Source organism: Penicillium verhagenii, assembly GCF_028828195.1.
Source record: "Penicillium verhagenii strain IBT 33310 chromosome Unknown utg000005l_segment0_segment0, whole genome shotgun sequence".
NCBI classification, from domain to species: domain Eukaryota; kingdom Fungi; phylum Ascomycota; class Eurotiomycetes; order Eurotiales; family Aspergillaceae; genus Penicillium; species Penicillium verhagenii.
This window is the reverse complement of record NW_026643169.1, coordinates 1-25,590: the sequence shown is the minus strand read 5'-3', so window position 1 is coordinate 25,590 and position 25,590 is coordinate 1. Positions and strand designations below refer to the sequence as shown.

The window sequence follows — 25,590 nt, the reverse complement described above, 5'->3', positions numbered from 1 at the left end:
GTCATCATCAACATTTGAATTGATAAATGCAGACCCCGGGACAGCTAAAAAAAGCAAGATTCAAAAAACACACCCACGACATACCCCTGTTTAATCAATTGATGTACTGTTCAAATGAGTAGGTAGGAAAATTCAATGTCAATGTTGCAACATACTTGATTAAGATTCCGTTAAAAATGACAGTTTTAAGAGTACTAGTACCAGTCCTAACGTAACAGTGCTTGCATGCACACGAGGCGCCACTGCGAGGGCTCTGTTACATATGTATATGGATCTATTCAAATGTTCTGACTTATTGTGGTTGAGAAATGAAGTTGTAATTTATATATCGTATCTACTAGCTATATGTTTTGAGGGTGGCTGACTTAGTACACATGTGCAGTGGCGCTTCGATATATAACTTTCGGATGGAGAAACCTGTTTCAATACGTGACTGTCAATTCAATGTTGATTACGAGACTTGTTGATACCAGTACAGTAACTTACGGCTCGCAGTATGTAGAAGTTGCAATAAATACTGCGCAGATCTTGCCTAACACGGTCGGGCCGAGCGCGCTTCAACTGCAATATCACCACCTGGGCAGTACATATTCCTAAGTGCCTTTGTTTGTCGGAAAATTCCCCAGGATACGATGCAATTAATACATAAAACCATCGTATTGAGCTGAAGTCCTACACACACGAGTATTGTATTTGTAACGGGCAATCATGTGGGTTACGAATGGAGTTCATATGAACGGATCAGTCTCGGCATTACACCACTTATCTCCGCATTTCAACTTTCTCACTTCTTCCTTCCCCACACTTTTGGCCGCTTTTCTTCAGGTCCACACCGCAGGACTATTCGTGATTTTGACATCTCAACTGAGTTGACTCTCTATGCCTCCACAACGAGAACATAAGATATCCCTGGCTTGTATCTATTGCAGGAAGAAAAAAGTCAAGTGTGAGTGGCTGATGGAAAATGATCAAATGGCCACTAATTTCTCTTAACAGGCGACGGTGCACTACCGTGCGGCAATTGCTCAGTATGGCAAAGCTGTACAACGCGTTACAGTTTATCATGTTAACATTCAAAATAGGACCACAACCAGCAATGCAGGTACCTTCCATTGCAGCGGAGAGGTCGAAAAAGCCAAAACGGACACCCAGAGCCTTCGAACGACTGTGCGAGTTCGAAATCCGGGCCTCAGGAATCCAATGATCGAATCAGACAGGATATAATCTCACCAAGAACACCCCGTATTCCTCATCTCTTTGCAGTTCCTGAAACAGCGCAGTCGCCAATGTGTTCTCGATCAAATGCTGGCGTAGCAGGTCGAGTTACCCCCCATGAGGATAACAGGGCCAAGGCGGTCAATGCGATGGCAACGGTGGGAGCAGCAACAACCCCGAACTCTCTAGGAGGAGGTTTATCCATGTTTGCTTGCAACCGTAATACCGAGCATCCCAGTCAAACAATCTCGACTCCTCACACTTCTGAGGTTGACCGGGAGGAGGCCACTATGGACCTCCAAGCCGTACGTGAAAATCCCCACCTTTGGCTCGTTTCTTGCTAAAATCAATTTCAGGTCAATTGGGAGCATCATGGTTAGTGGACGAAATTCCCATTTGGAGGCACCATCATATTGACTCAAACAGGACCTGGCTCATGGCTTTCCATATGTTCACCCCCTGGCCTGCAGTGGGTTTCGGCCAAAACTGGCACCACTCGTTTCCATCAGATTGCCGAGACTTTAGTCATGGACTGGACTAACAAATTGACCCTCAGTCCAGGCAGGAACCGTGAAAGAAGCACGGAGCCTGGGACTAATCACGCATGGGCGTATGTATCGGGTGCGTAGATTCCCGCTGTCACTTATTTATCATACTAAATTTACATTCAAAGCCTACTTTGAAAGATCCCAAGATCGAGTCTTTGGGGTGGTTCTTCGCTCTGATTTCGAAACACGGCTACGTGTTCATCTACAAAGTGGGAGCAAACCCCATGAGGATGCCGCATGGTATGCCTTGCGAAATGCCGTGTATGCAATAGGCTGTCGAGCCCTATCATCCACAGACAGATCAAGAGACTTTGCCGAGGTCCAGGTGGACTCCTTACGATATTTTCACAATGCATTTTCCGTCTTTTCCGATCTATTGTTCATGCCAAGTGGATTAATGGCCGTTCAGGCGTTAATCGTGATGGTATTCATAGATATCCTTTCATGCTTCGTGGACCAATTTCTAACGAGATGCTCGCTCAGACTGCCTTCGCCGAGCTTCTGGGAAGCCCGGCTATCGAATACATGCTCTGTGCATCTGCAGCCCGACTTGCACAATCGAAGGGCCTTCATCGACAGCCATCAAAGACCTGGAATCTTCCAAAGTCGGAGATGGTTCACAGGAACTGGGTCTTTTGGGCTGCATACTACTATGATAAGAATATTGCATTGCGATCTGGCCGACCGCCGGTACGTATGCATATAAAGAACCCAACTCGGGATGTTTCATAATTCGTTTAACCTTACTGACCTGGATTCTTCAGGCATTTAACGATGATGAGATAAGCTGCGAAATACCGAGCGAGCTCCCCAATGGAAGCACGACAGATATTAATGTCGTGACATCTCTCATAGAACATGCCCGGATCTGCGCCAAGATAAGCAAGGAGCTTTTGTCTGTCCAGGTATTTAATAAGTCACCGATGTCATTGCTTGATGTCACCGAAAAGTTGGAGGAGATTTTGCAGCTTTGGAAAAATTCTATCCCAAGTCACCCGTCACTCACAGACCACATCGACTGCAACCTGTCTAGCAAGATTTACCCAAATCAAGAAAATACGACACGGCTACATTATTTATACTGGGGAAGCATTATTTCATTGCATGCAAACTTTCATTATCCTTGGATATGCTCATTACTCACTAATCAAGAAACTTCGTTTGAATCTTCAATTTCAAGAAGCTCAACTCGTTCCGCTGAAGCATCACGCCAAATATTATCCATTCTCGATAGCTCCTGGTTTGATACCTCATTTCCATCACCGTGAGTCATCTCCATTGGAATGACGGCTAAGATTTGAAGCTTCGATACTGAATCATTAGTATTGTTTTCTATTATCCAATGCTTGCGGTGATCAATTTATTCATTTACATCCTCAAAGCGCCATCACTTGATACAGTACCATCAGACTTGGCGCTCCTTGATCTTGCCGCAGGTCACTTCGCAAGAGTGCATTTTTTAACATCGGCGCAAGTATCATTCACCTTTGCAAGGGAGGTTGTTGGCTTGGCAAACAAGGCAGTCAGGAGGACAGCGTTGGCGGTACCTAATAACAACAGAAAAACGCCGAATGTTTACACGCCTGATATCTCACCAGTGAATATCCCTGGAGATTCTGTATGTATCTTTCCAACAATCTGCTGGTCATTTCGGATGTCTATTTATACTTTTCCTACTAGTTCTCAGTCTTTGACTCAAATGCCAGTTTCGAGGATTTCAACACTCTCTCGGCGGAATTTTTCGAAGGTCTTTCAAGTGCAGGAGACATGATAATCTTTGAAAATTACGATATGTAGCTTGGATTTGTCGCTGTATATACTAGTACTGGTCAATCCTTTCTCACGCTTTACTACATCCGGTGCGAACAAGGCCACTAGTGGACACTGGACGTACAGTCTCAAACCTTCACCACCACCGCGGAACCACAATCTCCCGGTAGCAGTATCTCACAACATTGAAGTCACACGTAATGATTTAAGAAGGGCCAAGGCATGAGTTTCCCGCTATATCCAACATTGAAATTTGTCAATGACTGAATCCGTTCGGGCCGGCTACCGCCCCACTAGCCGACCTAATGGGGTAGTACTAGTAGTACATAGTCTCATCAGATTCCAATTCCTACATGACAAAGCACTTGAGTACGACGTATTGCAGTCAAAACAAAGAAAGATAGTGTTTATCGATTAATCGAGGATGGACTACCTATGCTGATTCGGTTTAGTGCAGACAACTTTGGGTGGTGAACATAGTTTCTCTTCGATCTTCCCGGAAGGAGCGGAAAGTACATCAATTGATAGCGGCAGACCCTGTGATCGCTTTTAGTGCAAATCGTATCACGGTGACCAGCATATTGGCTCCCATTTTGCATTTCTCTCTCTCTCTCTCTCTCTTTTATCTGTTTCCTGAGAAGAAAAACCCGGCATCCCACCACGAACTTAGATTCTTCCCTATACAGGACCCTTGTCTCTTTTCTTATTCTATCTTGACACTCTTCACAAGCCGTAAGTTTGGCTGTGATAGATGGAAGCCTTCAACCTTCAATTGCCGGACGGTAACAATATAGCCGGCCGTATATTCATCCCTCGACATGCAGCAAAAACGACGAAAAGTTTACCTTTGTTGATCTGCGTCCACGGAGGCAGCTATGACGCGGAATACTTTGATGTTGATCCGGAGTATTCTGTTGCGCACATCGCTCAAACTTTCAATCTCCCTGTCATTTCCATCAGCCGACCGAGCTACGGTGGAAGTACCCCTCTTCCGGTGATTGGTGATGGTAGATCATGGGGGGAGCAACAAGGGCAATATCTGAACGCGTTTATCTTGCCTGCAATATGGAATGAGTTTGGTACACTGAGTGGTGCTACATGTATCGTTTTACTCGCGCACTCCATTGGAGCCATGGTGGCTACTATATCGGCTGCCTGTCATATTGGGACTGAAGGATATCCACTGGCAGGATTGATCACTTCAGGTATCGGCATTAAACACGTGGAGCACTCCAGGGAACAAATGATTGGACTACTACATGGCCGGACGGAACCTGTCATTTTTGACCCCACCATGAAGGACGCAGTGATGCTCCAGCTACCCCACAAGTCCCTCGTGGACCCAAGGTTATGCATTCACACTGGCCGTCTAAATCGGCCGGTACCAGTAGATGAGCTCCGTGACATTAATCTCATCTGGCTAAATCACTGGCAAAAATACTCCGGAATGATCAGCGTCCCTTTGATGTATGGACTTGGGGAGTTCGACGGACTTTGGGTGTCTACCGAGGATACTGTACAGCAGTACAAGTCGGCCTTCTCAGCCAGTCCAAAAGTAGAATGTACGATCATACCTATGGCCCCTCATTGTATTGAACTGAGTTTTCAGAGTGAGAGTTGGTTGAATAGATGTTTTCTATTCGCCTGCGCATGTGCTGTTTTGCCGAGGCTCCATTTTGAAAGCTAGAACATGCGCGCCTCGGTCTTGTTGTCCATTTCAATATTTCAGTGAGGCATATTGAATCAATTCATCGAATAAAAGACTCAGATTTATCTACAACGGTTGAAAAATCCGAGTCCAAAGGAGTACCTGAGTATACATACAAAAAATCGCAAAAACACTGCAAAAGATTAACAAGACACTATGTACCCACCTAGGTATTTAATTCAACTAAATAGAACTACCACCTGGACACAAAAGTTTCACCCAAGAACTTGCTTGGATGAACAACCACAAAGCTTCGAAAACTGAAGGGGAAGGTTGCTCAATGGACAAGTCTCGCCACCTCAAGCCATAAACTGATCTAGTTCAAGCAACATACGCGCCACAAGTCTAAAGAAAGCCATGAAGCACTGTTCCAAGTGAATCAAGAATGGACCGAAATTGCAGGTCAACAATGCAACCAGCAGATTGTCATTCATCTATTAAGAGATGAAGAATGCCCAAGATGATGCTCGGAGTACAATCTTAGATCTGTCGAGAGGTTGATGTGACCCCTCAAATGCGTGCAGCGTATACGGTAGTAGGCTTTATCAGCGTTCCCTCACTTCGTATTTTCTCTCTTCTTTCCTTCGCTCAAACCACTTCATTTCATTCAGAACCCATCTCATCATCATAGTTATTCTGTCAAAGCGCAATCAGCATTCGCACACAGCGAAATGTGCTGAATAGTGGACATGCAGAACAACCGCCAGCATCCGAGTGCTAGAGACAAGAGAGGAGACCTAAAAGTGGTTATAGAAGGAAGCATGGTCTGACTTATTATCCCTTGCGTGTGGGCGCCTATGTAGCTAGATTATCTAATAAGTACTAGACTACTAGTTGTCAGAGCAGGTATGATCAGGAGAAGATACGATCCGAAAGGAACAGAGTGGATTGAGAAGAGGACTCGGAATAATAGAAGAAGGGAAAAGACGAAGTGAGTGAATTGGAAGGCCCTCAGACTATACATGCCGGACTTTTGGTCCTCGACACTAATCCTATACCGCTACTCCCTACATACTATTCTAGGTAATCTAAAACGGACTTATGCTAACGCCTAATTTCATATGTGAAACCAATTTACTTCCTTCAAGGATCGGTGCTTATCGATTTTGATATGGGGAGAACAAGCGGTGTTAATGGGTAGTAAATAGAATGTTCATACGTGCCTGAGTATGTTGTATTTCTCGTCAATCATATGGGTATGAACGGAAATTACCGAAGTAGTCGGTCCGAGGACCTCCGACTCAGATGGGAAAGGATCCATTCCCTTGATCAACAACAAAAGAGTTGTTTCTATCCACTATCCAGTGAATGCACTGATTCCAGAATACACTATCTAGGAACGTTCCAGTTCAAGGAAATTTTGAAAGACGTTTGCGATCATTTTGCTCTCGAAATGTCAGCTTGGACACATTTGGTGCGCTTTATAGCCGTGAATGATGATAAAGTCCATTTGGGTCAACTAGTCGACCCAACGTGTGATGTCGGCCTAGACTCTACCAATGGAGTCCCCATCTATGTATATGAAATAGAGGGAACAATGTTTAATGGCAAAGTAACAAAAAACATATTGGAAGTCCGCAAGGTCTGTCAGACATGCTATCTATCCCAGAAGGCTTTGCATAGACTGAGATTTCGTCACAGCTACTCTCACCAATTATTCCAGAAGAGTGTCCCTACATTCGTTGTGTTGGTCTTAACTACAAGCTTCATGCACAGGTACACCCTTAACTTGAACTATAATTCCATGTATCAATTACTGAAATCCGGAATTTGGAGGTGCTGAAATCAGACAGGAGGCCAGCATGAAAATTCCCACCGTCCCGGCAATTTTCTCCAAGCCCCGTACCGCGATCACCAATCCGTACCCGACCGCAATCAACATCCCGAAGATTGCTCAAGATGGCTCAAGCGACTACGAGGCCGAGCTGGTCATTGTGATCGGAAAGCCTGCCCGGGACATTACAGCCGAAGAAGCTCCTTCGTATATTCTTGGGTACACAGCCGGGAACGATGTCTCAGCGCGGGATGAGCAGATGAAAACTCCAATGCCTTGCTTCTCTAAGGGTATGGACTCTAGCTGTCCATTGGGTGAGTCAAACGTCTTACAAAAATGTAAACCTTCGGAAGAAATATTGACACGTCGACATTACTAGGCCCCGCCTTGGTCTCCACAACCGCAGTTCCTAGCCCCGAAAACTTGACAATCAGGGCAATCTACAATGGGACAATGGTTCAGGACGGCCATACCAGTGACATGATTTTCGGAGTGGACCGCCTCGTGGCCTATTTGTCGCAAGGAACTACGCTTGAGCCTGGAACGATTATCCTGACAGGGACACCACCGGGAATTGGATACTTCCGGTCCCCCAGAATCTTCCTTGGAGATGGAGATGACATCCGGGTTCATATCGAGAAAATCGGGACCCTGATTAACAAGGTTCACTACGAGTAGTCTCAAATCCACTATACTTTCGACATCATATTTTGCCTGAGACGTGACATGTGGAAGACACTTCAAATGTTCAAATGCATGTACCCAATCAATGATTAATTTTGGAGGGACGTTGGAATACACCACTAGATACTATGATACGTGGTGAGAATTTCTTCACTAGGGGGCAACAGTACATAAGCACCTACTATATCATCCCATTTTAGTTATCTAGGTGCACGTTATGGTAGGCGGCCCGAGTAAGGAATCCATATTCTGTGGCACAGCGCCGTGCCCTATGCATTTAGTTCGTCTTGAAATTCAATTCTCCTCCCCAGGCCCTCAACTCCTTCCCACGGAATTGCAACAAAATGATAATAGAAAAGGCAAAAGCACAAATAGCTGCTTGGATGCCAAATGTCGCCTCTGCACCAACACGACTAACCCATTTTACCTGAAAATAACTGATAATAAAACCCCCGGCAGTGCGCGAGAAATTAATCCACATGCCTACTTCACCACTGGCTTCCGGGTAAGAATTAAGTACATACATATTCACGCTGGCGGAGTTAAGAATCATGCCAAATGTATAAAGGCCCCAACCCAGTGCGACGAGCATGTAGTGGTAGTGGCGCTGCAACGCAAAGCCAACTATTACCAGACCCGAGAGCATGAACGGCATAGCGAGCCACACGATTATAAGTCGCGATTCGGGGTGAAATACGCCGTTGTTTCTTCGGACGTAGAAGTTTGCTAGCGCGTCGTGGAGCCAGTGGCCTAGGGTATATGCTATTATGGCTGCGACAACGGGAGCAAAGTACATAAAACCTGCGGGAAGAATCGCCATGTGAGCACGATTGTAGCCTTTGTTGGGGCTAGTAAAAGAGTAGCGTGCTGGAGAGGGCACACACCGATCTGCTTAGGTCCAAATCCATACAGAGAACTAAGGAAGATGGGAAGCGTCGCATTGATAGCGACGAGCCATGCAAAAATGCAGACGTAGTAGAGGTTTGTAAGAAGAATAACTGGTTTTCCAAGGACAAGCAAAGACCGTGAAATGGCTTCGATAAATGGGTTCCTTTGAGAGCGGGATCGCCATTGTTCAACGCCGATTAGCCGCAGAGATCGCGATAAACGGGCTGGCTGCTGGTATGGTGGGATTTGGCGGTTGTAGAATGTTTCCTGGCCGCAGAAGATTACTCCCATGAGAGCGAGGCCCGTTAAGATCGTATATAACCAGAACGGCCACCGCCACGATAGGCTGATGGTCATGAATGATGCGAGGAGAGGGCCAAGGAAAGGAGAAAGAATCACACATGACTGCCAAAGGTTGATTTTGCGCCTGAAATCAACTCATCAGTGAATTGCAATGGTTTGAAAGCTCCGAATTGACTTGACTGACGCCTGCTCGTGAAGGAAGAACAGATCCTTAATGAACATCAAGCCGCCCTAAATAAAATTCAAAAAATCAGTCAACTGTACACTATGAAGTGGATTTGGATATGTAGAACTGACTCCTTGCGCGACTCCCGTGAAGAACCCGTTCATGACTCGTGGAACAAAGAACCCTATGAAACCATTCGAGCCCGCCTGGCCAGCAGCTGTTGCAAAAGCCGCAACCATAAACCAGAAAAGCACCGGTAGACGACCGAAGTATGCAGACAACATAACAGCAATGATTCCTCCCGCACCGACCATGAATTGGTTTCCAGATTGTGAATGATTGACTAAGTCGGGTGAGATGCCGTATTCTCTGAGCAGTTCTCGTGTTAATTACCTCTTTGAATTTCGACGTGTAGAGCTATTGATGGGAGTGAGCTTACTCTGCTTGCAGTGTCAAGGTTGCAGCACCGGTGACACTGCCGTAGTCGGGTAAGAAAGAACAAGCAATAACGACTGCAAGAACGGCATGTTTTCTGCTAGAGCCCCAGTTCAACGGATCCTGGGGATCGTCTGACGGTTGGGGGACCAGTACATCATCATGATCTGTAGTGACATTTAATTCCCCCAAGTTGCATGACTCAGGATCCAAAAAGACGCTTTTATCATCCCGAAGGTTTTTCTCCAATACATTGTTAGTCTGATCTTCTGCGAAGTCTATATGGTGAGCGTGGCATTCCGCTTTGGTGCTGGAATCCATGTGGGCAATTTGTAGTGCTTCAGAGTTCGGATTCTTGGGATTTGCATAGATTGCGAGCAACTGTCTAGTTTTTATGCAGATTCGGTGACTACTCCGTACCCAAACTTACTGAAGGGGCATCTCCTTGAGCAAAACACCCCGGATTGACCATTTGCCCCATATGCCCGCAGAGACATGATTCCGAACAGGCTGGGTTTAGTTAAAACTTTAATATCACAATCAGCAAACCTCGGCGGATAGGGATTTTGTTGCACCTCAACTCCTATTACTAGAGCTCATATCCGGCGAGTCCCCTGAGTGCCATGGTGTGGTCGTGGTGTTTCACACAACTTTGGAAGTTAAGACGCCCACGTTTAGCGCCAATTTCAAGCTCGGTTGCCTTTTAAAAAGCTTTTTGGGCCTTTTGATCTTCCTGGTTTTCTCAAATTCTAGTTTTTGCCCTTGAACTCTGCTCATCGATATAATACCCACGTGTTTAGCAAGGCAGAGTCAAGAAAGCCAAAAGGGATAGGCCGAAGGAGAAATAGCCAACTTGTTCGGCGGATTTCCACCGGTACCTACATCCAAATCTCTCACCAACAGCAGCCAAAATGGTAACGAAGTAGAAAGGGGCGTAGAAAGTCTATTCTTCTTGTTGGGTTGGTACAACGTTTGTTTGAAGTGATAGTGGGTTGGGGTCGAAGAGAAAATCAAATGTACTCAAGTGCTGAAGGGCTGAACATTGAAGTATGTAGCTTTTGGTTATTTGAATTTATGTAATACACACTAGTCAAAGTATTACCACATGTGCAGCAGTGTTGAAAAAGAAACTGATATGAAAGAATTATGAACGCACAGAAAGTGCTCGGAATCAATAGATCAATGTGTATCAATTATATATACATCGTACTACCTAACTATTAGGCACGGGTAGACATCTGGAATCAAAATATTGATGGGAATAGAGGTAGGTATTCAATGATTTCATGGCATATCCACGTAACGTGTAAGTCCGCTCGGTAACTGGGCCAAAGTGCTTAGAGCTTCGCCTTGGAATTCTCCTCCCGGACTCCTAGCAACAACTGATCCATCGCAGTTTCCAACTCCTTGCCCTCAAGACAGCTCTTGTAGATCGACCTCCAGGCGATCATGTTATCGGGTCGAACCAGAATAGCTCCGCCGGTCTGGATGCCTTTTAGTCCATTCCATCGGTCGTCGTAGTCCCGGTAAAGGGCCTTATCACCAATCTGAGCCACAGCAACTTCAACTCCCCGGTTCTTGGCGATGTTATGAGCTGCAATTGCCCAATCACCACCTTCACTGTCCGTAATCAAGGCAAAGCCTGGCCTTTTTGGCACCAGGTCATGGGTAGAGATGACACTATTCCCTGTCTCAATCCAGGCATGAGGGAGACGGTGGCCAGGCTGTGTGGTGGGGTAATACTTCAAACCCAAAGGATCCCGTTCTATCGGGAGACTTCCGTCATGCAGAAGAATGCCCTTGGTGTATCTGAAGCCCAGCTCAATTCCATGTGCACAAAATTCAATGGCTTGGGAATCAATGATGCGCGCAACTTGAGCCCGGAAGCTATGGCCTTTATCCGTATCTTCGAAAAGCGAGTGGAACCGGACTTGGTTTGCTTCTCTTTCCCCCGGGATGAGCCCAAGGGCAGTATTGATTACAGCGGAGTTGCTAAATGTGAACAGACCCCAATCGCAGTTGATCTTGCCAACAGAACGTCTTTCCTCCTCGTAGCTGTCTAGAATAGACTCGCTGGCTTGTCCTTTGAGGACCATGGCTAGCTTCCAGGCGATATTGAGAGAATCTTCGATCGCGGTATTGAGTCCTAGACCTGTCGTAGGTGGACGGCGATTGCCGGCATCCCCGGCAAGAAAGACTCGGCCAACCCGATACCTGTCCGCAAGGACTTTCTCGATCGCCCAGTGACTGACTTTATGAACATCCATTTCAAGGTCAGGGATCTTCAACAGCTGGCGTATACGCGGAATTAATGCCATGTCGTTGTGTCTACTCTGATCATCCATCGCAAATCCGCAATGAAACACCCATTCCTTAGAATGCTTGCCCCAGTTTGGACCCATAGGAACGATTGCACCGCTCTCGAACACGGTGTTGCACTCGCCGTTGATTAAGTGGCAAGCAAAGTAGCGGTCATCCCAGTACTCAGAGAGATTGGCACTAAAGTGTACCGAAACCATATCGGTGATGTTGGTTAACCCTTCCATTTTGATGCCCAGCTTAGGGCCGATGGTCCGGCCTCCGTCTGCAGCAATCAAGTATTTGCACCGATATGTTCTTTCTATGCCGCCTTCGTCAGATGCTCGGACAAGAACGTAAGAGCCCTTATCGGTGAAATCCATCAATCGATGACCAAATAAGACTTTGTCGGGGTTTCTTTGTTCCGCTATTTGTTTCAATATCGGCTCTAACCGAAAAAGTGGAAGGTTTCCAGAGCGGAGTGGAGCGTCGTGTCTGTATGATATGATCAGCTTCGATATTGGCTAGTATTCACAGTAAAGGTGATCTTGCTTGTAAGATTGCGTGACCTGAGACCCATCATGTCCACCGAAGCATTCGAATTTAGAGATAACCTGGCGATCAAACGGGCCGGAGCCACCTAGCGAGGTCTGCCAGGCAACCTGACTCATGTGACGAGGGGGGCAAGTCTTCTGCAGAATCTTTTCCACCATGTCTTGATTTCGGAGTGTTTCCATGGTGCGCTGGTTCAAATAGTGCGCCTTGGGAAGGATCGAGGTTCCTGTATGCTTCTCAAGAAGGACGTGCTCAACCCCATAGTTGGACAAGAAAGCTGAGAGGGTCAACCCACAGCCCCCACCCCCAACGATGATAACTGGGATCTCGATTTCTTCGGCCATGGCGACAGAAAGGAGACGATGGACAAAGATATTTTAATACTGTAATAGTCTGATCAGTCAGTCATGGAAGGCTTCAAGAAATTCAGGTGCCATGGAAGACCGAGGCATGGATATGAGATTATAAAGTTGGCTTGAACTCGAGTCAATATCCAAAGGTTGCGACAGAGCCCATTATTCCCTCTTTGGGGCGGAGAAATAGCCCACGCGAGGAAAGCTGGTAGTCCGGGATGCGTGTCGGGGACTAAGACCTCGGTACCTCCCTCCGAACGTATATGCGTGTGAGGGGAAACCGGGGTTATGGTGAAAGCTGAAGCTCTGCATGTGTGGAATCTACAATCTCGGATATCCGGAAACTTTATGGAACGAGCCACTAGTCTTGGCTAATTTTCGATCAATTATTGCGTTCAAACGTTAGACCTCTTCAACTGAATAGCAAGTGGGTTGAAATTTTGTCGTCTTTCAAAGGTAGTATGCACCTACATCAGATAAAGAAAAGAGAAAAGAGAAAAGAGAAAAGAGATAAGAGATAAGAGATAAGAGATAAGAGCTCCAGTTGACAGAATCACTCATCTATCGGTCCATATGTCCAGATGTAGAGGGTAACAACATTTGAAACATTTGAACATCTAGAAAACAACATTTGAACCGGAGCACATGTGCAATTTAGGTACAAATGATATGTAGGATGTGATCGCGGGTTTTGGTGGAGAGTACAGGGCATAGTATATATTAACCAATCTAGATGAAATCCGTATTCGCCTCACATGTGCAAGCAAAGATACGATCAATTGATCAATGCTTGGTACACTTGTGCATACATATGTATACCTCAATATGTATATATATTCCCATGGGTTTATTGAGGTGTCGATGTCTGACGGTCATTTATACATACACATCAAAGAATGTTTTTCCGACTCTCCGCATCATGTATGTAAATCAATCAAACTGCAGCAGGAATATCCCGTCGAACACCAATCTCAACCCGTACTTTCAAGGTCTTCTCATCCACACCGGCTTCCAGTTGACGAAGGAGCTCGTACGCATCAATATCTGTCCCAATAGGATTCTCCTGGAAGAATTTTGAAGTCATGAACGCATTCGCCTCCTCGACCGTGTTGAAGTTATCCACCTGAGTCTCGATCGAGTTTCCATCGGGGTCTTTGTAATAGATACTAGTTGTAGGGCCATGGTTGACACACCAGGTCGGCTTAATATCAAACTCCCCTCTCAACTTCCAGGCCTTGAGGAGAGCCCGAAGTGTCACGTAGGTAAAGGACACATGATGCATTCCCGCGGCGGTGGTGGAGTGAGGGCCCGTGCTCTCGTCATTGATGATAGCGATGCGGTGATGTTCCTTGTCATAGCGGAGAAAGGCAATGAAGTCGTTTTCGAACACTCGCTCCGCGCCCAGGAATGTGGCCCAGAATTTCACCATGGTTTTGATGTTGGCCGTTCTGAAGACGACGTGGGCTAGCCCGTCGGGACGAAGGATTGAAAGGTCCGACATAATAATGATTGCTTTGTTAACTCTGAAACCTATTGATCTGCAGGCCAAGTGCTGGTCGGGTTTTTCCTGAAATCTTATATGATCGAGTTTGTGGAATCATAAATTGATGCAATAGCTTTCATGCATCAAGTCAGTTCCAAGTTTGTGTACAAGTATGGGGGTTACGTCAAGTGGTCCTCCGCAAAATACAACATTGAATTTACAATGTTAAACAGTTCGCACCGAATAACGTACCGAACAAATGTGAGCGTTCCAAGATTTTTGCGCTATTCCATTTTGATTCGGATATTTGTTATATATCCATGACGGAAGTAGTATGTACGTGGGAGCCTCGGAAAGGGTCTGGAGATCTAACTAGACAAAATATGCGCAAATTAACCTCGGAAAGAATCAAAGTGCAGACTAGGTAGTTCAGAATATTGAGTATGGGCCACCTCAGCCTGGTCGCCATTTTCTCCAGTTCTAGTGCCGCGCGTTTTGTCCGACAATATGCTATCGAGGCTACGAGGAGAGGAACGAACAAAATTGAAATATTTTAAGAGGAAGAAAAAGAATGGAAGTAGTCTCATGAAACAACCGGATACGGGAGAGATAGAAAACGAGGAATAATGGATGGAAGAATGAAGTTGGTTCAGATAATGAATTTAGGTAATGGTTGCTTGAGTTTGACAGGGGGAAGTTCAGGACTGAGAAGGAACAACAAGTGTTTGGTCAGTTGTCATGTGACCTGTACTCTCACTTTATCTTGTGTACTAGTAGATAGCTCGTTCTCTTCTTCTATTATTCTTCTCCCTCCCTTGCAGCCTCCAATACTATCGTACTATCGCATTGTGCTCGCCCTCGTTCCTTGTTCATAGACTCGTTCTTCGTTCTTTCAACAATAACGGGCAATCCTGCCCGATTCCACCGCTTTCCTCATTCTACAGCACCGCTGATGGAGACTGACTCAGACTGTCATATGACCGTGACGTCATATCATGACATTTGCACATATACTACTAGTAAAGATGTGCGATTGCATTTTCTAGATATAATATAACAAGTACGACTACGCACAGCGGTTAGGGAGATTCAAGGGCTCCATCACCTTCTAATATTGGAACTGGAATCGTATCAAGGTTGTTTGTATCAATAGGGGTTGGTTTTTTCTATCTCGTTCACAAGGTGATATACAGTGACCGACAATTGGTTAGGGCCCAGCGGCCCATAAAATCATAATTATCTAGTGCAATCCAATACCAATGGCTTCCATGTTCTCTAAGATCTCGCTCACGTGCTGGGCACATCGTGCGACTGAAGCACCGTCAAGAACTCGATGATCCGCACTCCAGCTGAGAACAGCTTTCTCACGCTTGGTAACTGATATATCGCCTTCCTCGTTGTGATTTTCGAAGACCGGAACATCTTCGGTCTTGCCTAATGCAAGAATGCAAACAGTTGGAGGCACAATGATAGGGTTCACCACGGAACCTCCAATGCTTCCAATGTTACTCACAGTGAAGGTAGTTCCACTCATGTCTGACGGGGTAAGACGACCTTCTTTTGCCAGTGCACTTAGTCGTGTCAGCTCAGCTGCGATGGAAAGAATGGAAAGATTTTGAACATCTTTGACGACTGGAACCAGAAGCCCACTAGCCGTATCCATCGCAACGCCAAAATTGTGAGACGCTTTGACAATTAAGTTGGGCGTTTTTGCAGCCACCTCTGTTTCAAGATGGGCATTCAATCGGGGGTGTCGCAGAAAGGCCCGTGAAAGAGCCTTGAGGACAAATGGAAGTGCTGTTAACTTAGTAACCCCGTCTTCGTGGATTCCCTCAGAGACCTCCAGTTGCTTGTTGAAGTTCCGACGGAGACTCGTCAAAGTAGTAAAGTCGACAGAATGGCTATAACCAAAGTGTGGGATGGTGACGGCACGAGTCATGACCTGAAACATATGAGTCTCAATTGCTGTCAAAGGAACAGGTTTGTCTTCCACCAATGTATGGACTTGGCCCGCCTCCCTTGAAGAGAACAGCTCCGGAGCTACCTTTCTTGAATTCAAATACCTTTGAACATCATCCTTTCTCACTGTCCCCTCCTTCCCACTGCCTCTAACATCATCGATATTAATATCGTGCTGCTTTAGCATACTTTTGACCGCCGGGACGATCAGCCCGGAGTTCTTTGTCTTTTGTTCGGGATCTGCGTCAGGCAAATTTTGTGGCGTATTGATGTTTGGTGAGGTTTCCGCTCCCCCAGCAGTCGCAGTGGTCGTATATTCAGACAAAGACTGCTCGGGTGCTGACTGTGGGGAAGTCTGGTTTCCATCGGATAAATTCTCGTCGACGTCAATATCGAGCAGAGGCTAGTTTCAACCAGTCTAAATCAGTAAAGTCCCGCAATTGATCTCTGGGTGTTCAAGTTAATTACCTTCCCCACTTCGGCTATCTCATCTGTCTCGTGGTGGAGACTGGCAACGACTCCATCATACCGGGATGTAATCTTTTTGGGGTCAATGAATCCACTCAAGACTGGTCAATGGGAGCATTGCATACCTCAACTGACGCTTTGTCGGACTGAACCTCACAAATGGCATCAAACTGGCTGACTTGGTCTCCTGGCTTGACGAACCATTGAACAACCCGGCACTCCGTAATACCTTATTCGATCAATAAATGCCTTCAATAAATAGGTGCTTGCGTGACTTACCCTCGCCGATATCAGCCAGTAAATATGGTTTGATGGCTTGCCGTGAAGGCGTTGTATGGAAGTAATTCTTCCTCAGTCGAGCACTGACACTGCCAGACACTGGGAGATGTAGATTCGATAAGTTCACCAACTGCAGTGAGCGCCGAAGAATGGAGATTGGCATCTCTTCGGGTTCTTTTTGATTCGATACAAGAACAACCGAAGCCCCGAAAAAGTGAAGATATACAAAAGTTCAATTCATAGGGAACAACCCTAGAATTAAATAGCTAAAAAAGCTACCGTGGTGGAGATTGAGAAATATATTATTTTAATACCAACGGGGTACAGCCTTCGAATTCTACATGTATGGATACCAGGTATCGGTCATCGAACATTGCTCCTTGAATAGGCGAGAGTGAACATGGCCCATGATCACAATCATGATCGTAATCTAGTGCTGTTCCCAGTGCTTCCTAGCTCGGAAGCTAACCCGATCCACTCGGCCCCAGATTTTGTACCCAGGTCCCGTTCGCATACCCTAGAATAAACAACCCGGGAAGCCTGCAAATCATTTCAACCACGTATTCTAATGTGTTGAAAAGATAGGCGATGATAACCGCTTCAGATTTTGTAGTAAGAAGGCATGTTCCTAATATGTCCGAGAGTTGTCTATCTATGAGGTGCAGCAATTCAGAGTTCCCGAATCCCGTCAACAAATCTATTTGAACACAAAAGCACTATCCTTGTTTCTAAACACCCTATTATTCTCGAAATTGGAAAACTGTGAGACGGGACTCTGCAATATGAAGAAAGCGATAAGTGGACCCATGCTGCCTTTGTTTCGCAGGCCTCAATATTTGCGAAGAGGTAGTCGCACCCTTAGCACCTTTCCTAAGCGTGCAAGTTCAACATCCTCGACTTCTGCCTCCATTTCGTAAGGGCTCATTCCTTGCTCTCTTTCGATAATTTGTCACTAAATAAGCATTAGTTATAGGTCATTCCCGGGTGCGGCGAATAGCCGTCTCACCAACAAGATGGACTTTCTCAACCCCGCAGAAGTGAACCCGATCGCAACTTACCATGTGATGAACACCGATAGTTCAGTAGCGGATCCTAGTCGAGGACCACCGGATGTCACCGACGAACAGGTTATTGAATGGTACAAAAACATGGTAACTGGTGGGTTGCCAAACATATTTTCATTATGGCGCTTTGTGCTAACCATTTGGAACAACAGTGAGTATTATGGACAGCATCATGTTCGAAGCCCAAAGACACGGCCGTCTCAGTTTTTACATGGTAAGTTAGCCTTGGTTGGGTTGCTTTTTGATCTCAAATTTTCATGACACTGATTAATTCCAGGTCTCCGCCGGAGAAGAGGCAGTCATGATTGGCTCTGCAGCCGCACTGAGCCCTAAAGATGTTATTACTTGCCAGTACCGGGAGACCGGAGTTTTCCTGCAGCGCGGCTTTGGGCTGAAAGATTTCATGAGCCAATTGACGGCCAACCATAACGATCCTGGGAAGGGACGAAACATGCCGGTGCATTACAGTGGCAAGAACAAGGTCAACATCGTAAGTCTTCTTTCGCCGTGGTAGGAGGTTTTGAAAACTCTGAGTCTCTGACTATGAAGCGAATCCTAGCATGCCGTTGCGTCAACCCTGGCCACACAGATTCCACATGCGACCGGTGCTGCATACGCGCTAAAGATGGACGCGCTGGAGAATCCTGACCAGCCTGGCAATGTTGCGGTGGCCTACTTCGGCGAAGGAGCCGCAAGTGAGGGAGATTTCCACGCAGCACTTAATGTAGCTGCAGTGAGAGAATGCCCTGTCATTTTCATATGCCGCAATAATGGCTTCGCAATCTCAACACCCACTAGTGAACAGTATATCGGGGATGGGGTTGCTGTGCGTGGCATGAGTTATGGTATTGAGTCTATTCGAGTCGACGGAACGGATATCTTCGCTGTCTATGAAGCAACCAGAGAAGCCCGAAGAAAGGCCCTGGAGAAGGGAGGACGGCCTATTCTGCTTGAATTCATGAGCTACCGCGTCTCTCACCACAGCACTAGTGACGACAGCTTTGCGTACCGTGATCGAAGCGATGTTGAGGCGTGGAAGGCTCTCAACGACCCACCTTCCCGACTCAGGCTGTGGATGGAGAAAAAGGCTCTCTGGGATGAGGAGAAAGAAAAGGAATTTCGATCGACAACCAGGTCTGCTGTTCTTCGGGAACTATTCGCTGCTGAAAAGGAGAAAAAGCCGGCTCTTCGGGGCATCTTTGATGATGTTTATGCTGAGTTGACAGAAGAGGCAAAGGAACAGAAGGAGGACTTACGGAGGCTGATGATGAAATATCCCGAAGAGTACGATGTAAATGACCATGTAGAAGGAATTCAAGGTCTGTAAATCTGGAGATACATAGAGCGAGGGAAATCCCATGTTGAGCGAAAAGGAAGTGAGTGTATTTTATTTTCGTGTCCATTTCCGAACATTAGAACGTATTTCAATTATTTGACCAAAATGCGGAGTTGGTCACTCAGATTAGTACGTAAGATAATGACTGGGGTAATTAATTGCAAGAATGCTTTCTTTAGTGAGGGGCTACATTCGAAATGACGTAAGCTAAGTAGCATGTACAGAATTTGGGTCTGTAATAATTCAACAGATTTGTCTTGTAGCTATCCCTAGGAACGGAGTGGATTGAGAACAAGAAGTAGAAGGGAGAGGGAAAAACCAAGCGAGGGAACGTCGAAAGAGCATATCCCATCATCCTTGACAAACTTGAAAAGCGAGTTTAGCCCAACCCATCAATATTGAATAGCCCATGGTTGCAAGTTTAAGCCCTGGATCCATCTTTTCAATTTGGGTACGAGTGATGTAATAAGTTAGAGAGATGAGGCCTGTAAGAAGTGACACTCAGATCTGGCGAATCAATATAATGCCATAGTAAATTTCTCTGATCTAAATGATATGCAGCAGATTTGAGATATAGTTATAAAGCAAGAACAAATCCATCATTTCCTGGATTTCAGCAAGTCCCTCGATGTCATCAGTTGATACACAACCTCCTCCTGTCAGATTCGGAATAACTGCTTCTCCCATCAATGACTAAGCTTTCAGCATCTCGTGGATGGCATCGTAAACCCCTGCAAAAAGTCCAAGGTTTTAATCGGGTGATCAGAAACAAAGTTTTCAATGGTTGGAAACTTACTTGTAGTGTCAGGAAGAATGTACTTTTCCCAGGCAAGCCCAGTGTGGGTGGTCCATCCAGCAACCCGCTTGATGGGAGCTTTAAGATGGAAGAATGCCTTCTCCTGAATTGTCGAGGCAACCTCTGCACCAACGCCAAAATTGACCATGCTTTCATGAACAATCATAGCTCGACCGGTCTTTTTGACACCTTCAATCACGGTCCCTCTATCCCAGGGATATATTGTTCGCAAATCGATCAACTCGATTGAGACACCCGGCATATCCTTCTCGGCAGCCTCAATCGCAGCTTGGCAGGTATAAAGAGGTCGCCCGTATGAAATGATTGTGAGATCGGCACCTTGCTTGAGGACTTCAGCCTTGCTCAGGGGTAGCGTGTACGGACTCTCTGGCACCTCTTCGACGGCAGCACGATACAGGATCTTAGGCTCTAGAAAAATGACGGGGTCTTTTGATTCGAGAATTGCAGTCAAAAGAAGGCCTTTTGCTTGGGAGGGTGACCGCGGCATCACGACTTTGAATCCTGGAATGTGGCAGAACAGACTTTCCGGTGATTGAGTGTGGTATCTATGCAATTTCAAGAACCAATATTAGGCTTCCGCCACTTGAAATCTGTGTTCTGACAGAGTAGGATAGACTCACAATGCACCATGCCCGACACCTCCGCATGGCATTCTGATGACCATTCCTCCAAGGTTGCCCCCAGTCGCACCCTCTCGGTAGCGGAACTTACTGGCTTCATTCACGATTTGATCAAATGCAGGGAAGACATAGTCGGCAAATTGGATCTCGACGACCGGCTTCCGTCCTTCCGCCGCCGCACCAATAGCGGCCCCGACAATGCCTTGCTCCGTCAAGGGAGTGTTGAAGACTCGCTCGGGTCCAAACTCGCTTTGAAGACCACTCGTGCAGCGGAAGACTCCTCCAAAAGCAACGTCCTCACCGAAGCAAAGCACGTCTTTGGATAAACGCAGCGCAGTCGCCAAAGAAGAATTCACTGCCTGGCAAAGATTGAGTCGCTTAGATTTTCCTTCATCAGGAATTCCGTTGCTCTGGAATGTCTTTGGGGAGTGATGTAGCAACGGGGTAGTTTTGAAGTCGATAGGGACGTTAAGGCGACGCGGTTTAACCGTTGTTACGTAGCTGCGCACATTGAGAAATGATAATCCAACGGAGGATATATGACGAGCAGTCATTTTTCACAAGATTGGCTCAGTTTTGAGAGATACGGAAATTGATTTGAGTATGCGAATTGGTGAATATCTCTCAGCTCAATCTGCATTTCATACTCCGAAGGCTCTAGCGAATGATATCTCTGCCGAACAGATGATCTCCCTTTCGTTTAGAAACGGATAACCTCGTTCCAGCTCGTTCGAGAACTGGCGACCCAGGAACAAACGCCTTTTCCGCGGGTATCCTCATTTTGTCAGTTCTGAAAAAAATTCTTTTTTCGATACCACGGGGTAGAATCCAACCAAAGTTGCCAGTGCTTCCGAACAAAAACGGCAAAGTGTGGAGTGAATAGGCCGAGTTCGGAGTCAGATACATAATGCCCCATAGCCGTATTTTACCAACCCCCGGAATGTTTAGTTGAGACGTATCCTCGTCATTATAGACATTCCTTTACAGATAACACCGAATTATAATTTTCTTTTTGTCCAGGGGCTGTGGGAAGGTTGCGCGTAATACCGGGGATTGGGTTTGGCCTTTCAATCCAAATAATTCAGTCCTTCAGTTTCATTCCGAGTAAGGGAAAATACCAGGCCGGCTGGCGCAATCAACGGAGTACTAGGTCTAGTACTTATCAATCAACTTTCGCCCCCCTCCCCTTTCAACGTTTTGAAAACATCCTCTGGGCGATTCTCAGATTGACTCTGATTGAGCGATGTGGCCAACTTCCCAGCCCCCAACGGAGGTGAAGCAACTTGTTCATCGCTTCTTCGCTTTGGTAGACACCAATTCGGAAGATGTAGGACAAACCATAGCGGATGAGATATTCACCCAGGATGGGTTGATGGTCACGGCAAATGCCACTTTTCAAGGGGCTGCTGGTAAGATCATGTTTCCGGAGCTTCTTCTGAATTTGGTTCACTAAAGTATCCGTTCAGAAATATCGCAATCCAGAAAGGGCGCCTGGGAGACGGTGAAGACTCGGCAGCATAGCATCTTGAAGAGCTATGTGAACAACGCAGTTGGTATGGATCTCTTTTTAATCGGCAATTTGAAAATGGAGGCATTGGACGGAACACGGATAAACATGGAGTTTGTTGCTCGGATGAAGATCTCAGAGCTACAGTCAGGGCCCAGAATAAGCAAATACCAAGTTGTCAGTCCAGCTCCGCAAGTCATACGGCCACTCATGGAAGCTGAGTGACATTTGGAGTGACATTTGGAGTGACATTTGGAGTGACCTTTTTTTAGTGAATCTTTTTTTTGTGAATAGTTTAAAGGATATTTAAAATATGCCCAGTGTAGATCTGGGAGAACGAAGGGGAAGAATCCAAGCTGTGATTGTATTTCTTCACTATGGGGGATGGAGGGGAAAGGAAGCAGAGAAGGAGGAAGAGAAAGAGAAGCTCTCACTTCTCCAGACTGACTACCAACACGAAAACCAACACGCGCTGCACTCAGACGTAAGTTCAGGAGCAGGCCATGTGACCAGAATGGGTCACATGGTTCACTTCTCCTAACAAAGTGCAGGACCGTTGACTTGGTTATCTTTCTTGGCTATGTCAGTCGGGTTCGATGAAACAAAAGTCACTACTGAATTTGACCCCTCTTCCGACACCAATCATTCCACCTTTTCCTCCTACCAAGCCGTTTGAACCCATATATCCTCTAGTGGGCTGGCGGGTTAAGAAGCTACTAGTAAGCTAGTAAGTTGACAACAAAAATAACCTGCTCGGAATCAGAGAGGAAACCAGAACAACGAACCTGGTGAGTCGAGTAACATCAGTTACCTCACCGTATCCTCAGTTCATACCAACATACACATACCGACAGCGTAGCTTGCTAAGCCGCTCGCCCTTCCGCCGCTTCGTTCAGTGAATTGGGCTTATACCTGGTTAAATTCTTACGTTGATGAAGTTTTTATGGCTGTTTTCCCCGGATTTTACTTCATTTTTTGACATAATTATTTAGATATGGGATTTGTTAGTTGATTGGATGAGCATCCGGTATGATGGGTGTGTGATCACGATTCACATGAAATGTGATCCCTCGTACTTTCCAGTCTCACCTCATCTTGCTTAGATAGTTCTCTTCCTCTGTTCTTCTTCTTTCCTTCCCTGCTGCGCTTAACATAAATCATTGCGTTCGCCCTCCTTTCACAGTAAGATCCTGTTCTACTATCAATGATGATAAGGAGTTGCAAAGCTCGAATCAGGGGGCTCACGAGTGACGAGTCACGACCTCGAAAAACCGGTAAGTGAAAACACTTGAGCCCTATATTTGCTTCGGCGCTTCTATATCCCAGCGCCCATTTATGTTCCACGGTCTAATTGAGGGGTGCATTCGAAATACGGGGAAATGGCAGTGAAGGGCATTGATAGAGTTTAGCGCCGAATTACAGGAGCGATTGTGTGTCACTTAGCGCCTAATTCAGTGTCCAGTGAGAATTTCTGGATTTTGAACGAAACAACAAAAACCTTGCCCTGCCCTCTCCCTAACAAAGTTGCTTCCCCTAGGGCCTACATGACGCAAAAATTATGAAAAAGCATTCACCTGGGCGCAAACTCGTATATTTATTCTATTATAAAATTGAGCAACTATAGATATGATGAATACGAACATACTGTTGAGTAATTGTTACTAGCAGAGAAGTTTCCTTTAGCGCTAGGACATAGTGGCCGATGAGAGTATTTCTGGATTCTCTGATCACTTTTTGAGTATATGTGGAAAGTCCCCTGCCAATTGAGCCGCTTCTCCATGTAATAAGCACGGGTCTTTTTAAGCTTACGATGTTTTTAAATAGTGCAGGCGGTCACTGAAAACAGGCGCTTACGAACATTTAACATTTGAACGCTTGTATATTTGGCTGATATTTACATATCCACTCCCACCTATGTATTTAACAGTATATTCTCGATAAACCATCTCAAATTGAGAGCCATGGCATCCTGCGACAAACAACCTTCTAGCCCCGAGTCGTCAGCGAAGAGTATCAATCTCATTTCTTGATTCAGGAGACTTATAGTTTCACCTAGTATGTATGACGGTTGATGTATCATTGTAATTATGATAAAGCAAACATTAAAGCACTCAATTTAAAAATGTTCTATAACTGTTCAGCTGACAGGAACAAAGCGCAACAGGTGTCATCCTTACCTGCTATGGCCCACAGATTCTGCCTATCCTTCTGACTGATCGAGACTTCTGCAGCTCAGGCAGCGACCTTTAGTCAGAATGGGAAGGGTATGAAGCAAGCAAGAATGGCATTTTCCTGGGCGGCGTCCACCATCCCTGCTATCCCAGCTGCCGCGAGGACAATTTGTACCCCTTTCAATAGCTGGCCCACAACGCTCAACACCGTCACTGCCCACATGACCACACTCCGTGTAAGTGTAGGTAATATGATCGCACATCTGGACTCTGGAGTCACGCTTTAAATAAGAATATTTCCTATATCATGCTGATGTTCGCTTGGTACATACCGTAATAATGTGAGTTGATTTTATCAGGAGATGAAATGAAATCTTTGCGTACAAAATGTTTGGGTCAAGTGCTGTAGGATATAATTATCTTTCAAGTTATCCTATGGCAAGTGCCTCATATTTATACTCCACTTGCTTAAGGTTAACAGTCAACACACTTGCTTGGTAATTCTAGAAACTGATTGCTTTTTGCGCGATACGCTGGACCCGAGACGAAGCGCTTACGTGCCGTACTAGTGTGTCAGGAGTCAGGACTCAGCGCTTGAGAACGGCGGCTAGAGCCAAACCAATAAAAAATCTCCGGTCGTTATTCTTTTTTAGGACAGGGTTCGACTCAAAAACGTACACGTAGCTAATATCGCGTGAAAAAAAAAGGAGCTTTCGGCGCATTGAAAGAAATACGAGGAAGATCATAGTTACTAATATGCTATAACTAATGGTGATAACTACATGACATACCATTTTTGGTATAACTTTATTGTCAATTCTGTTATAAATACCAATCCGACCTAAAAATACCGCTTCGACCAAAAAGGCGCACGCTTCAGTAGATGTTTAATCACGTGATATCCTGTCCGACAGTGGCTGTGGTCCTGTGGATCACCTGATCATAACACCACTTGCAAGTTGCGGCCACACTCCTGAGTCCTGCTCATTAACCAGGGGTGTGGTACAACTCATTTTCTACCAACTACGTCGGTGTTTTTATCAAAGATTCTCAACCTTTCTTTCATATATAATTCAGACTTCTAGCAGGAAGTGATGGATGAAACACTCCCAGATAGCGAAGCTATCACCGCCCCAGTCCCTACTGCGGAGGTGGCAACTGAGTTTAGGGTGTTTAGGGTTTAGGGTGT

The 25,590-nt window shown here is 45.8% G+C and overlaps 8 protein-coding genes across 8 annotated transcripts; 3 read left to right on the top strand and 5 right to left on the bottom strand.

The window, feature by feature from the left end:
• Positions 1-1,286: 1,286 nt before the first annotated feature.
• On the top strand, positions 1,287-3,560 carry N7466_003587 (fungal specific transcription factor domain-containing protein; the record flags this gene model as incomplete). Its single annotated transcript, XM_057162984.1, has 8 exons — positions 1,287-1,520; positions 1,572-1,590; positions 1,642-1,836; positions 1,889-2,024; positions 2,198-2,453; positions 2,528-2,658; positions 3,087-3,381; positions 3,444-3,560. 8 exons carry the CDS (start codon positions 1,287-1,289, stop codon positions 3,558-3,560), a joined length of 1,383 nt encoding a protein of 460 aa, XP_057021665.1.
• A 3,074-nt stretch (positions 3,561-6,634) lies between these two features.
• On the top strand, positions 6,635-7,693 carry N7466_003586 (fumarylacetoacetate hydrolase family protein; the record flags this gene model as incomplete). Its single annotated transcript, XM_057162983.1, has 3 exons — positions 6,635-6,957; positions 7,031-7,329; positions 7,395-7,693. 3 exons carry the CDS (start codon positions 6,635-6,637, stop codon positions 7,691-7,693), a joined length of 921 nt encoding a protein of 306 aa, XP_057021664.1.
• A 283-nt stretch (positions 7,694-7,976) lies between these two features.
• On the bottom strand, positions 7,977-9,812 carry N7466_003585 (uncharacterized protein; the record flags this gene model as incomplete). Its single annotated transcript, XM_057162982.1, has 5 exons — positions 7,977-8,500; positions 8,584-9,014; positions 9,075-9,121; positions 9,188-9,425; positions 9,496-9,812. 5 exons carry the CDS (start codon positions 9,810-9,812, stop codon positions 7,977-7,979), a joined length of 1,557 nt encoding a protein of 518 aa, XP_057021663.1.
• Positions 9,813-10,828: 1,016 nt separating this feature from the next.
• N7466_003584 (FAD binding domain-containing protein) lies at positions 10,829-12,688 on the bottom strand (the record flags this gene model as incomplete). The annotated part of the gene is made up of 2 exons (XM_057162981.1): positions 10,829-12,284; positions 12,366-12,688. 2 exons carry the CDS (start codon positions 12,686-12,688, stop codon positions 10,829-10,831), a joined length of 1,779 nt encoding a protein of 592 aa, XP_057021662.1.
• Positions 12,689-13,631: 943 nt separating this feature from the next.
• N7466_003583 (Glyoxalase/Bleomycin resistance protein/Dihydroxybiphenyl dioxygenase) lies at positions 13,632-14,198 on the bottom strand (the record flags this gene model as incomplete). Its single annotated transcript, XM_057162980.1, has 1 exon — positions 13,632-14,198. One exon carries the CDS (start codon positions 14,196-14,198, stop codon positions 13,632-13,634), a length of 567 nt encoding a protein of 188 aa, XP_057021661.1.
• Positions 14,199-15,420: 1,222 nt separating this feature from the next.
• On the bottom strand, positions 15,421-17,049 carry N7466_003582 (uncharacterized protein; the record flags this gene model as incomplete). The annotated part of the gene is made up of 4 exons (XM_057162979.1): positions 15,421-16,542; positions 16,608-16,679; positions 16,733-16,836; positions 16,887-17,049. The coding sequence occupies 4 exons, from the start codon at positions 17,047-17,049 to the stop codon at positions 15,421-15,423; spliced, it is 1,461 nt and encodes a 486-aa protein (XP_057021660.1).
• Positions 17,050-17,899: 850 nt separating this feature from the next.
• Positions 17,900-19,277, top strand: N7466_003581 (thiamine pyrophosphate-dependent dehydrogenase E1 component subunit alpha; the record flags this gene model as incomplete). Its single annotated transcript, XM_057162978.1, has 4 exons — positions 17,900-18,044; positions 18,103-18,164; positions 18,228-18,440; positions 18,510-19,277. The coding sequence occupies 4 exons, from the start codon at positions 17,900-17,902 to the stop codon at positions 19,275-19,277; spliced, it is 1,188 nt and encodes a 395-aa protein (XP_057021659.1).
• Positions 19,278-19,979: 702 nt separating this feature from the next.
• On the bottom strand, positions 19,980-21,277 carry N7466_003580 (alpha-ketoacid dehydrogenase subunit beta; the record flags this gene model as incomplete). The annotated part of the gene is made up of 3 exons (XM_057162977.1): positions 19,980-20,017; positions 20,083-20,648; positions 20,724-21,277. The coding sequence occupies 3 exons, from the start codon at positions 21,275-21,277 to the stop codon at positions 19,980-19,982; spliced, it is 1,158 nt and encodes a 385-aa protein (XP_057021658.1).
• Between the last annotated feature and the right edge of the window lie 4,313 nt (positions 21,278-25,590).